The sequence below is a fragment of the Equus asinus genome, chromosome 5 (assembly GCF_041296235.1).
Source record: "Equus asinus isolate D_3611 breed Donkey chromosome 5, EquAss-T2T_v2, whole genome shotgun sequence".
Classification (NCBI taxonomy): Eukaryota; Metazoa; Chordata; class Mammalia; order Perissodactyla; family Equidae; genus Equus; species Equus asinus.
The window spans coordinates 82806803-82820966 of record NC_091794.1 but is presented as its reverse complement, the minus strand read 5'-3'; the positions used below and the strand labels follow the sequence as shown (position 1 = coordinate 82820966).

The window sequence follows — 14164 nt, the reverse complement described above, 5'->3', positions numbered from 1 at the left end:
ATCGATTCTTTTATACCAACGTTGTTTCGACAAAAAAAAAAAATGATACAGATGTTTCCCGTTTGTCAAGGCTTTCACGTCTCCCCACAGAAACATTCACAAGCTATTCTCCGCAGAGGAGAGCTGGTTCCGTTGAGTAGGCTCTAGGGTGGACGAGAACACAGCCCCGTTTCCTTCCGCAGGAGCAGGGCTGCTTCACCCCGCTTCGGGTCCGGGGATGCTGGCAAGCTGAGAGGGACGGGACCGCCGGGCGAGCATCCCGTGGGGGATGCAGCGAGCCGGCAGGCTGCCCCGGAGGACGCTGGGAACCACGCGCGGAGGCTGCTGCCGCGCAGGCGCAGCGGCCCCGGCTGCGCTCCGTGGGAGCATCTCAGTGGCTGCTGGAGGGCGAGGGCGAGGGCGAAGGCGTGGGCGTGCGGTCGGAGCCGGTGAGAGTGGGGTGAGCGGGGCTCGCCGGGGTCTGGGGAGGGGACCAGCGAGGAAGAGCCGGCTCCGCTCCGCCCCGTCCGCGGTCGTCCGTGGCGCGCGGTGCACCCAGCGCCCCCGGAGTCGGACAAAGACTGCGAGGGCAGGGCCCGGCGGGTGCAGTCCTGGAGGAGGGCTTGTCCTCTCCGGTTAGGAAGGGGGAACCGAGGTTGAAGTGCTTACGTGATTTGATGCAGCCGACAACGGAAGGAGCTAGGATTCAAACCCAGATCATTTTTGATTCTAAATCTCAGACTATGTTAAACATAGTACTACTGCCTAAAACAAAGAATTGGATTTTAGTCATCTCTCTGCTTCCTGACACCAGCACAGTGTTTTGGACCGTGTGGGCTGTGTATATCCGCGGTCTCCGTGTATCTTTTGTAAAAATCTTTCAGTGATTGGGGCAAGTTGTGGAATTCTAACCCTGTGGCTGAGCCTTCTAGATCCTTTTGTTGACTCTGATCTTTTCTGCCCAGCATCGCCAGGAGACTGCAGAGGTGGCTGCTTAGAATCCATACCTGGAGCCTTCAGCTGCCTGCTGAGAGATGGAGCTCGAGATGGGAGGTGTTCCTTGAAAGCCTAGACATTAAAAGGTCCAGACTCTGGATTTTGCTACCCTGTGTTCCCCAGGTGCCTGAGAGCGGCGGACACCTGTACAACTGCGAAGCTCCCCGTCAGAGTCTCGGGTAGTTTCCTCATCAAAAGTGGACAAGCCCAACCTGGACTCTCTGCCTTGTGGCCTGAGGCTCGAGAGGCCCCCGGAAAGGAGTGCCGGAGTCATCATGCTGCAGCGGCTCCTGATCACCCTGCCCACCGAGGCCAGCACCTGGGTGAAGTTGCACCATCCGAAGAAGGCCAAGGAGGCGGTGCCCCTGTGGGAGGGGGTGACTAAGATGTTTGAAGGAGAAGGTGAGAATAGACTGATGGGTGGGATGGAGGAAAAGCAGCATCCTCTAGTGTGAGAAGGAAGGGAGACACCTGAACAGAAGCATCTCTTGGGGAGACAATGGGTAAAAGGTCTCTGGAGTTCTTGATTATGGCTTCTGGCCTGGGGTTTTCCTAGCAGGAGTGGTCAGTTCAACCTAAAACCAATATTTCAGTGTCATGGCTGTATATATTCTTTCATTTCACTCATGGGCGTATGGGGCAGGGAAGACTTGCCCGACTTTCCTTATTTTATGGTGAGGAAATGTGAATCAGATGAGGGCCCTGTCCGGGTGCTCGGTGGCTGGGTCAAGAGCAGAGGCAGCAGGGGATGTCCTGGTGAACCTGGAGCAACTTGGGTTAGAAAGCAAGGAAGAGCACGAAGACTAATGGACATGTTTCGGAAGGATGGAACAGCCAGGTGTGAGGGGCTTCCACTGGACAAATTTGAGACAGTTTAAGTGTCCAGGTTGATTGTAACACTTTGAATAAATAAAATTCCACAAGTTCATGATGACACTTAAAATAGAGAAAGAAGTGGGGGGACTCATTTGTCTACATTGGAGGTGATTAATACACTGATTTCTTACTTTGAAAATAGATTATTATGGGAATGGAGGGTGCATTGACCTTGCTTTTTAGATCATTTCAGATCATTAAGATCATTTTAGATCATTTAGATCAACAATCATTTAGGTTGTTGAGGGAAAGCTCTTTGTAGACAATACCTGCCAGTAATAAATGTAGAAGGAATGATAGAAGATTTTACTGTAAATGAAATAAGGCTGATGGGGAACAGGATATTCACATGGTGACAAAGTATCACCCCCACAGGTTACTTGCTAAGTGCCAAGGAGAGAACATACTTTTCCAATGGTGACATCTGGTGGTCACTATCTTAACCAAGTGTCCCAAAGATGGGATAACTTGACATTTTGTGCCTTCTGGGTAATGTAATATAAAACATGTGGTGTCGCCCATGGAGTATTCCTGCCAAAAATGTTTTACCGGATCCTAGATTAAGCTTAAAGGCTGAACTTGGGGTTTAAAGAAAAGACAGGGGATGGAGAAATAGGGTAAACCCCACTGTGAGGATAGTCACATTGCTCTGGTCTCTTAAAAAGCCAATGTCGTGAAAAAAGGGAAAGTTTTATTCTAGAATAAGAGCGTGGAGGTGACAACCCCTTTGAATGTGTGAACCCTGATTGGCTCCTGGTTTGGAAAAAATCCAGAATAAAAGACAGTTTGGGAACAGTTGAGAAAACATGAATATTGACTGAATGTTTAGATACTATGGAATTACTGTTAACTTTCTTGGGGGTGGTGAACGGTGCTGTGGTTGTGTAGGAGAAGATCCGTGTTTGAGGTATATAGGGATGAAGTATCATGAGGTCTGCAGCTTTGAAATGGTTCAGGAAAAAAATATAGGTAGATGAAGCGAATATGGCAAATGCGAACTATTGTTGCATGTTGGTGGCGGATATAAGAATGTTCAATATTCATGATAAAAAGCTGGGAAAAAACACGAGGACAATAATATGTGTGTCTTAATTCCTGGTTTATATTTTTAATACCTTAAATTCAGCCAGGATTTCTTGAATTCTAGCCACCTGGCAGGATGTTGTGCTTAACACTTGAGCAGATGGAAGAAGAATGAATCAGATACAGTTTCTACCCATATACTCATACTAATATTCAATCAAGGGAGATAATTATCCCCTCGATAATTTATTATGTAAATAAATTTTATATTTTATATATATGTATAAATTTATATATTTATGTATTTATGTATACATTTATATGCTATATAAATAAATTTGTATATTTATTTATACAAATAAATATAATAGGAGACAGCCTGAGATAGATGCTAGAGTAGGGACCAAAACCAAGGTTTTGGGGAGAAGAGGGGAGAGGAAACTTTTCTTCTCATTAAGGGTGTCTGAGAAAACTTCACTTGAACTGGTCCAGAAGCTTAACTCAGTTTTTCACTGAGTAGGCCCCTGGTAAAAGGACTGAGGTGGGTGCTATCCGGGTACGTTCAAAGAAGGGTGAGTAGGATTATGTGGTTGGGTGTGTCCAGGGGATGAAGGATGGTGTTTGGAGAAGCTGCTTTGGCCTGGTTGCGGAGGATCTTGAAGACCCTGGTAAAGTGTTTGGAGTTTTCCTCCTGTCGGTGGGGAAGCTTTGAGGATTTTTGAACAGAGGAGAGGCCTGGTAGATCTGTGCTTTTGGACCAGCGTGGAACATTGGGAGACATTAATCCCCAAACAACACACTGCAGATCCTCCTCATTAAGGAGCCCTCAGGCTGTTCTTGAGTCGCTCTGAATGTCCCTGTTTGTGAAGGTATTGAGAGAGGAGGCACATTCAGCTGGCCTGCAGGCATTTTTTCTGTTTGGGGGATTTGGGGAGATGCAGACCTCGTGGCTCTTTTCCTTCCTCAGCTCTGCTGTCTCAGGATGCTGATGAGACTCAGGGAGAACGTTTCGAGGATGACGTGGCCTCTGGGCCCTCAACAGCAGAATTCCAGGTGGGTTGGAGTTTCCTGTCACTCTTTGAAATTGTTTCTCAGAATTTAAGAGCCTTGGACTTTGATTTTCTTTGCCTCAACTTCCTGGATTGGATTTTCTTAGCCTGTTTGAAACCAGGCTGCATCAACTGATTTCACAGATAATTCCCCACGAGTAGTAACCTTCCTCAGGAACCCTCTTGTTTCTAGCAAACCTCTAGTCCTTTATCCAACAAATTTAAAAATCGTGCCAGGGTGTCATGTAGTTCTTGTCCTTAAACCTCATTGATGTCATCTGGGGGAAAGGCAAACACTGTAAAACCTTTTTAGCAACAGTTAAAAATTAACAGGAGGTTAATTTTAGGTTCTGATGTTCTTGCAGATGTATACGCTTTATTAATGACCAGTAAGAGGGGATTTTTGGTCACGTCCTGGGGCAGAAGTGTAGACGAAAACAGAAGTGAGTAGGGAACCTACTGGCAGGTCACAAAGGGCACAAACTAAATAAGCTGAGCGGAAAAGGAAAGCAGACTTCCAAGAGCAGTTCAGCACTGTCTGTGTATCATAAATGAGCTATTCAGAAAGCCCACTGGCAACTGGCAAAGCTCTATGTTGCCAAGCCCTGGAAGCATAGGGAAACTCAGAAAATTCTGGAGTACTCAAGAGAAAACCGATATAGAAGGAGATATTATTAGAGAACAGAAGAGTTTTAAAGTGGATCTTAGCTTCCAGAGTCACATGGTACAGGGTTCAATCCCACGTCTTTAACCTTCAAGTTCAGTTTTCTCATTGGTTAAAGGTGGATGCTAATGTCAGCCTAATAGGCCTGAAATGCATTCCAGAATTATTTACAATACATAAAAAGCATTAAATCCATACTTAAGGAATTTTTTATTATCTCAGCTTTCTGGCTTCTGGGTTCTCTTTGCATTTGATAGTTTTTTAAAAAAATAACTATCAGGGGCTGGCCCAGTGGCATACTGGCTAAGTTTGAGCACTCCACTTTGGCGGCCCGGGGTTTGCAGGTTCGGATCCCAGGCACAGACCTGGCACCACGTGTCAAGCCGTGCTATGGTGGCATCCCAGATAAAACAAAGGAAGATTGGCACAGATGTTAGCTCAGCGGCAGTCTTCCTCAAGCAAAAAGAGGAAGACTGGCAACAGATGTTCACTCAGGGCCAATCTTCCTCACAAAAGAAAAACTATCAAATGATGGTTTAATTTACGTAGATGATACGTAACAGGCTTTGGTACTGCACAACACAGTGTCTGCTTTGGTCAAGGGATCTTCCTTACTAGGCAGAATTCATGCTCCCTCCACAAACATGTTGTTCTTGCATATTTTCCTTACTAAAAGAAATGCCCAGCTAAGGGTATTTACCTATGCTGAAATGTTCTCATTTTAACCAATTCTTTCAGCCCAACAAAGGTCCGTCTTCTCCTGTGGCCTTAGCCCCTTTTGAACTCTCCCCTTTCTCAAATATTCCTGGTATTTATTGTTTTTAATCTAAAATACTATATGCTTTTCTGTGGCGTTCTTTAGTATTGCATGAGCATTTTGCCTTCAGCCCAATCATAAGTTGCAAAAGACAACTTACATGCTCTCTGCCTTGTTTTGTAACCTCCAGCAGAGAGTCAGGCAATCAGTTGTCAAGAGAGTCTCCAGGAAAACTTGGCTAGAATCTCTTAGCATCCGGACAAGGTCAGAACAACTTTCCTGAACTCTGGCTGAAAAGGATCATATCTGATGTTCTAGGAACTGTTGACCTTCAAGGACATATCTGTGGACTTCACCCAGGAGGAGTGGGGGCAGCTGGCCCCTGCTCACCGGACTCTGTACCGGGAGGTGATGCTGGAGAACTATGGGAACCTGGTCTCAGTGGGTAAGGATGGGTTCCCCTTGTGACTAGAACCTACCTACTGGAAGAAAATCTTTATTTCTAAGTTGAGTGCTATGCTTGGGTTTTGAGTTCTGTATCAGAGGTTTCTAGTTCATTCTGAACAGCAATTCAGGATTGCTTTGGTCTTTTCTGCACTGGTCTTTCCCCTCTACCCTTCAGAAGGCCTGAATCCCAAAAAACTATCTTTAAATTCTTGGGATGACTCTTTCACCTCAGCACATGTAGTTTTTATTTCTTCATGAGCAGGATATCAGCTTTCCAAACCTGTTGTGATTTCCCAGCTAGAGAAAGGAGAAGAACCATGGCTGATCGAGAGAGAGATTTCAGAAGGTCCAACTTCAGGTAAGAGCAAGACAGATGGGGCCTTGGTCAGCTTTGCGAGAGAGTTCCACTCAATGGCTTCTCCAGGCTGTGGGGAAGGCAAAAGCCATCTGCATGGGACCCACGAGAAACCTGGTTGCCACTCTGTTACCCTTTCCTGCACTTGCCTCTTCTCTTTAGTTTCTTTGGAGTCAGAGGAAAAGAGATGCCTTTCTCATCAGCGTTAGCCTTCTGCACCATTTCTCCTGACCTGACTTTCATGATTTTCTTGCTTTTTCCAGCATTCCACACCTTACCCTGATCATAATTTCCTTCTCCTGTCCATTCAGCTATTCATGGATCTCTCCTCATTAAACGCACCGCCCTTCCCCAGATTCTCATGTCATTTATCAGGGGTTTCACTTTCTCTCATGATTCTATTTAATATTTTTTCCTAAATCTTATTCTGTGATCATAGCTTCAACTCTGATTCTAACTTGTGTAATTTAGCATTTTATTTCAGATAATTTATGACTCTTTGAGAAATCGCCACTGCATTCCTTCTTACCAAATCCAATGGCTTTTAACAGTATTCTTCAACTTGTAAGATCAGGAATAATGACAGCTCTTTGCCCAGCTGGCCTCTGTGAGCCCTGTGCCTCCCTCAGCCCCATCTCACAAATGAGGGAAAGAGGCCTCATAGGCTAAGAAATTTGTATGGCAGTCACTTAGCTACTACGTGGTGGAGTCAATGTTTGAATTCTAATCATTCTGTCTCCAGTTTATGTTCTTATGTTGCTGTCCTACACGCAGAATTCCGGCCCAGAGACCTCGCCACCTCCTTGGTATCATTTCCTCCACCAGCTAATTTAATTCTTTCTGTCTTGTCTCTCTCTCTCATTGTTTTTTCAGTACTTCTCATCAACATCCTTTTTAATGCAGACGTATCATTTCCGCCTTCGTTAGAATAGGTTAACCTACGGTAGCAAATAGACTCTAAATCTTGGCTCAAACGCAATAGGGGTTTCTTGCTCGTGTCCTGGTCTGGGGGAACTGTTAGTTCAATGGACAGTTCTTCTCCACCTGGCGAATCTGGGACCAAGATTCCTTCCACACGGTGGCTCCAGCATCCCCTAGGGCCTCCGCATCTTCTAAGTTCAGCAGCAGTAGAATAAGAGTACAGAGGAGCTCCTTCGGGAGGTTTTTATGGGCCAGCCTGGAGCGGTCCACATCACTTACATTAATTTGTTTAATGGGGGACCTTTGCCACTTCAGTCAATCAATTCAAGGAAGATTGGGAAGTACAGGGTAGTTGTGTGTCCAGAAATGGGGAGAGCAGATTTCAGTGAACAGCCAGCAGTCTCTGCCACAATCCCTGAGGAGCCTTTTACTCTGCTTTTCTATTTCTGTAGAAACTCCCACAGATGCATTGTGAGGGTTTCAGCTAGCCCTTTGACACCTGTATTCTCCATATTTTCATCTTTGCCTTACACGTCCGTATGAACTCTATTCCCACATATCCCTGGTGTTTAGGGCATCTCTACATAGAGTTACTGTGTCACTTCAACCCCAGTATGTCCAAAAACAGAAGCCATCATCTCTCCCAAATGAACTTCTCATCCTGACTCCTCATTCCTTTCAGTCTCGAACACTAGAAATCATGTGCCAGCAAGACTGTATCATGTTTCCTACTGTCAGTTTTTCCCTCATGCCCCATGGCTTCTTCTTTGATGTTACTGCTAGATGCACTTCTTTTCATCTCTCTTGATGATGTGCTGAACCACGTTCCCATCACCTCATGCCTAGGACTATCATTTCTCATTGCATTTGTTGATGTCTTATTTTCTTTTTCTGAATCGTTTTGAATGCTACCACTACATTTGACCACTTGAAATGTAACATTTATCTTGTTCTTACCGTAAAAAGAAAAGTTAAGTGACTCCCTATTATGGATAGTAAGTAATATAAACATCTCTATTTGCTTTTTAAGTCCGCTGCAAAATGTGTCTAGCTATCACTGAGCGCTTTGTATGTGCTGTTACTCAAGTGAGATTAGAAATCCTGGGGAATAAGATTTTGCTCTGAACAGGAAATATTGGTGCTTTAGGATGGCAGGGTCCAGAATGGATAGATAGGAATAGGAAGAGTAAAAATCAGGGAAATGCCCTCATCCAAAAATATTGTGCCATGTATACTATGAATAGAATATCTATTCTCTATCCTTTAAGATTTTACAGCATAGTTAATATTTTGTCACAAATTTAGAAACCATTAATTAATATATAGGCAAAAATCATGAAGATTGATAAAAATCCAATGAGTTTGCAGGGAAAGGTGCCCACATTTACTGAGAGCACAACCCAAGAATTCCTCTTTAGTAAATCCTATGAAATACTGACAGGAGTGTATACAAATGTATGTATAATGATAAAGTGAAAATTGGAGACCACCTAAATATTTTTCAGGAGGGAAAAGTCAAATTACGATATGTCCACAAAGTGGAATGCAATGCAGTTGTTAAAAAGAATGAGATAAATCTAAATGTACAGACATGGAAGGGGGCCCATAAGGTATAGTTGAGTTAAAAAGCAAAACAAAACAGTTACAGAACTATATGTACACCGTGATCCCTTTTTTTAGTGCATATGTACATTTATGGCCATATATATATAAATGCACACATTCACATATACAGATTGTTGGGAAATGTCTGAATGCATGTATTCCAAAATCCTAAGAGACCAGAGGAAATGAGGATGAGATTGAGAGAGGCTATTCTTTTTTGGTGAATGTATCCGTATATTATTTAATGTTTTATTTTAATGTGTAAAAAGTATGAGATAAATACTTAAAAACTTTTTTTTAATAAAGAAATTTTTGTCATAGAAATATGGGCTGGAGATGATATGGTATTTGAATCCTGTCTTCTTTAATCTTGACTCTTGATGTTTGCCCTTACAATAATGCTCTCTTCTTATTCCATTTCCTCTTGCAATTCACATAAATACACTCCTTCCAGTTTCTTAAAGTCACGTCACATACTTCTAACAGCTTCTTTGACCATTTCTTCACTTCCTTTCATATTAGCAGTCTAGTGGCAAGATCGCATTTGAAGACAGTCCAAGCTTCCTTTACCTCGTATATGTTATATTTTTTCCTTCCTGTTCTCACTATGGCCATTTATTTCTTAAAGTGCAGTGAATAATATGGGTCATTTGTAATTTTGGAATTCTTTCAGACTTGGAGAGTAAAACAGAAACCAAAGAGTCACCCTTAAAGAATGACATGTCATGGGAAGAATTACACCATGGCCTGATGATGGCAAGGTCCACAAGAGGAAGCGTGTTGTATTCTCCATTGGGAAGAGTCTCAACATGTGATAAGTTAAAAAGCCACCAGGAAAATCAAGGAATGGGTGAAGGGCAGATCCCCTTGACCCACAAGAACACACCCACTCAGGAGAGAGACCGAGAAGCTAACAGATTTGAGAGAAGTATTAATGTGAGCTCAGAAGTTATTCCAGGACCAGTAGGTCCTCCAAGAAAAAGAAACCATGAATATGACGTATCTGGAAAGAGAAGTAGATACAATTTAGATTTAATTAATCATTCAAAGAGTCATACAAGAATGAAAACCTTTGAATGTAATATTTGTGAAAAAATCTTCAAACAGCTCATTCACCTTACAGAACACATGAGAATTCATACTGGAGAGAAACCCTTCAGATGTAAAGAATGTGGAAAAGCCTTTAGCCAAAGTTCATCCCTTATTCCACATCAGAGAATCCATACTGGCGAGAAACCCTATGAATGTAAGGAATGTGGGAAAACCTTCAGACATCCGTCATCTCTTACTCAACATGTTAGAATTCATACTGGGGAGAAGCCCTATGAATGTGGTGTATGTGAGAAAGCATTCAGCCAGAGCATTGGGCTGATCCAGCATTTGAGAACTCACGTTAGAGAGAAACCTTTTACATGCAAAGACTGTGGAAAAGCATTTTTCCAGATTAGACACCTTAGGCAACATGAAATTATTCACACTGGTGTGAAACCTTATATTTGTAAGGTATGCAGTAAAACCTTCAGCCATAGCACGTACCTAACTCAACACCAGAGAACTCATACTGGGGAAAGACCATATAAATGTAAGGAATGTGGGAAAGCCTTCAGCCAGAGAATACATCTTTCTATCCATCAGAGAGTCCACACTGGAGTGAAACCTTATGAATGCAGTCATTGTGGGAAAGCCTTTAGGCATGATTCATCCTTTGCTAAACATCAGAGAATTCATACTGGAGAAAAACCTTATGACTGTAATGAATGTGGAAAAGCCTTCAGCTGCAGTTCATCACTTATTAGACATTGCAAAACACATTTAAGAAATACCTTTAGCAATGATATGTGAAATATGTTCAACATCAAAGCATCCTCATATTGGAGCAAAAGCCTCTAAGTTAATGGGTTTTTGACTTTTGGATTTCAAGAACCAATACCTTTTTTTTAATGGTTTGACCCAATGTTATAACTATTAGTTTTGCCATATTAAAAAACCTACCTATTATCAGCATTGTTTAAGAAAAGAAAGGGCATTTTAATATTTAAAAATGTGGGCAAGAAGGATATAATCATAAAGAATGAGCTTTACATTGAGTTAAGTCAGCTTTATGAAAATCTCCCAAATTATTTTTCTCATTTCAGTATGGGCCAGTGAAAACTTCATCAAGGCAGATCGGTGATCTGTGGACTGGCTTCTGAGAATCACTGTGTTACATATCCGTTTAATGAATCAGAATAAAATATAGTATAACCTTTTACTGGCCTTTGTATGGCTAGAAAAGGTATAAATAAAAATGTTGGTTGGCTCATTTCTCAAAGAAATAATGTTAAATGAAGCTTTCTAGAATTGATAGATAACCTACTATACATGGGATACTTATGTATGTTTTATGATTTTTGTATAGAGAAGAATTTGCAAACTTTTTCTGTAAGGGCCAGATAGTAAATATGTTAGGTGTTGTGGCCTTAGGATCTCTGTCAGAACTGCTCGACTCTGCTGTTTTAGTGCAGAAGCATCCAGAGACAGTTTGTAAGCCAGGGTATCTCGACCTTGGCACTGCTGATATTTTGGGCCGGATACTTTGTTATGGGCAGCTCTGGTAGGTTTAGTAATATCTCTGGCCACAAGATGCCAGTACTTGATGCCAGTAGTCCCCACACCCCTTGTGACAGCCAAAAATGCCTCCAGACATTTCTAGATGTCCCCTGGGGTTCAAGATTGTCCCTACTCCAGAAACACTGGCATAAATGAATGGATGTAGCTGTGTTGCATTAAATTTTATTTAAAAAAACAGGTGTCGGGTTGCACTTAACCCAAGGGCCGTAGTTTGCCTCTCCTGCTGTAGAGAATGCAAATGATTAATAATGGCAAGAGACTCTTATGTAATGTCAAATTAGTATGTTTGTGCATATCTATGCCATAAGTCTCATCTCCTTGTCAATGCCTTTGGTATTTTGTTGCAAGAATTTTTTAAAAGTCACATTTGTAATGCTGTTGAAGAAGCCTAGGAATTATTTATGGCAATGTTTATGCAGACTTCAGTCCATAATGGTGCTTTTTTAATTTATCCATAAGTACTTCTGGATGTATCTCTAAAAGATAAGCACTCTTTAAAAACAACCTACACCTAAAAATATTGGGCCATAATTCCGTAGTACATAGTGATGCCTTTTGAAGATAGCTATATTGAGATTGGTGGCTTGCATTTTAATTGTTTTTAACTTGCCCTTTGACAAGCAGACTTGAAAATGTGCTTTCTGTTGATTGAGAGAGTGTTTTGAGATAGCCCCCAGAACAAGACATCTAGGGGCCCACCAAAGAGGACCAGGGAGCAGGTGACTGCAGGGGCCATGTTGAGGCAGGGAAGTATGAGGGAGAAAGTGGAGGAATTGACTCATAGTACTTCACTACACTTAATAGATACTGCATCTGTCCCAACATAATTGGAGGTAGGTCAGTCTCAACTTCTTACTCTTATGTGGCAGAACAATTCAGTTGACTGAACATTGTCAGTATAAACTATCAGAAGTAAAGCTGTAAATCCAGAATTTATAATATATGCCATTATTTCTAGATTTTTTTCCCATTACTACATTTACTTTTTTTTTTTTTTTCCTGGCCTCTAACTCTTAAGTCCTTGTGTGACTTTGATGGGTCAAAGGACAGAGGGGATACACACTGTTCCTTCTGTATGTTCTACCATGTTTCTATGGTTTTAGATTTCCCAAGAATTTGGGTTTCTCTGATTGCTTCTTTAAGTGGAAGTCCTGACTATCACTTTTCTTTACAGTCCCTGCCTCAATGACCTCATATCGTCTTATGGCTTAAAATACCATCTCTATTTAACTGCCAAATTCACATCTCCACCCAGACCTCCCTCCTGAACCCCAGTCTTCTTCCTGCCCTCGGCCTTTGCACTAGCTGTTCTTCAGATATCCTGCACCCTCACCACCTCATCTTTGCTCAGCTGTTGCCTTTTCACTGAAGCCTATCCTGATCATGCTACTTAATACCGCACCCTGTCCCTTATGCCCTACTCCAACATTCCCAAGCCCCCTTAACTTGCTCTATTGTTTCTTTTTCCATCACGCATCGCCTAACATTCTAGATACTTTACAGACCTCTTATGCTTATTGTTTACTGTTGTCTTCCCTTGCTGGTATGTAAGCTTCATGAGGGCAGGGATCTGTTTTGTTCACTGATGGATCACAAGTGCCTAGAAAAGTGCCTGGCACACAGTAGGGACTCAATAAATATTTGTTGGGTTGTTTTGATTTGAACTGAGTTGAATTATGTATCCATGATGACGATAGATAAAGGCGATCTCTATACTTGCATACCTAGATTGTGTAGGTGAGGAAATCTGTTTTTTTTTCTTTGCAAATAGATCAGAATTGATAGGCCTATAAGAACTGCAAGTCATAAATGACACACTTTTAAGATAGAAGAGTATTTTTAAATTAATTTGCTAAAAATGCAGCTAAATATGGCTGATTAACCACATGAGTTTATCTTTGTCTTGTAAATGTGAGTTTATAAAAAATTGGGGGAAGGGGTTGGCCCAGAGTTCACACATTCCGCTTTGGCGGCCCAGGATTCAGAGGTTTGAATCCTGGATGTGGACCTGTGCACCACTTGTCAGGCCGTGCTGTGGGAGGCATCCCACATATAAAGTAGAGGAATATGGGCATGGATGTTAGCTCAGGGCCAGTCTTCCTCAGCAAAAAGAGGAGGATTGGCGGCAGATGTTGGCTCAGGGCTAATCTTCCTCAAAAAAAAAAAAAAAAAAAGAAAAATCAATTTGAAAGAAAAAAATTGGGGGAAGATAAAAGACAATACAGGAGGAGGGGGAGAATACAGCAGTAGACAAATGTCAAGACATTTTTGGTAGTGAGAAAACAGAAGAGAAGTTACTGATTCATCAGTGCCTACTGAAAAGTATACAGGCCAGAGGAGGTCCCCAGGAAGGCTGAGGCCTTGGAGACACCAGGCATCATGGAAGACAAGGGGCTGAAAATCAGGATTGGTTGAAATTCTGTGGTTAGATCCTGAGGTCCTCTCATCTACCCTACACTGTAGGCTGCTGAACGCACATCTCTTCCTCTCATGCCTTTCTCCATTCCATTACCACCTTCCCTCATCCCAAAGGAGACTAGAAGTTTGTTCTCTGGAGAAGGACCGGAGTTGATCTGGAATTGGGGACAGCAGACACAGTAGAGATGAGGCGTAAGAAGCAGGGCTAATGGAGACTAATGTAAGTCACCATACTGAACTGTGAGACCCTCAGCCCCCTGTGTCAGTGAAAGCCAGGATCCCCCACTTCAACAGTCCACACCTTCACCCTGGCAGGAGGTTGGAGGAGTCTTCTCTGGAGAAACTATTTGCCCCTCCCTCCCCAAAAGCACTGACAATTATGGATACCTCAGTGAAAAATCAAGGTCAATGACCCAAACCCCCTGCATATGTAGACTGAGCTCCCAAACTCCAGAAAGCAAAGA

The 14164-nt window shown here is 42.5% G+C and overlaps 1 protein-coding gene across 3 annotated transcripts; it reads left to right on the top strand.

Moving 5' to 3' along the window:
• Window positions 1-310: 310 nt before the first annotated feature.
• On the top strand, window positions 311-13437 carry ZFP69B (ZFP69 zinc finger protein B). Of its 3 annotated transcripts, none has more exons than XM_044770449.2 (6): window positions 311-428; window positions 945-1377; window positions 3842-3927; window positions 5663-5789; window positions 6054-6149; window positions 9346-13437. In XM_044770449.2, exons 2-6 carry the CDS (start codon window positions 1251-1253, stop codon window positions 10512-10514), a joined length of 1605 nt encoding a protein of 534 aa, XP_044626384.1. In that variant the 5' UTR covers window positions 311-428; window positions 945-1250; the 3' UTR covers window positions 10515-13437. The 3 variants fall into 3 exon arrangements, with proteins under 3 accessions (XP_044626384.1, XP_014684085.1, XP_070366328.1); XM_014828599.3 differs by having other exon boundaries at window positions 312-439; window positions 9346-11443; XM_070510227.1 differs by having other exon boundaries at window positions 327-439; window positions 1099-1377; window positions 9346-11450.
• Window positions 13438-14164: the final 727 nt, after the last annotated feature.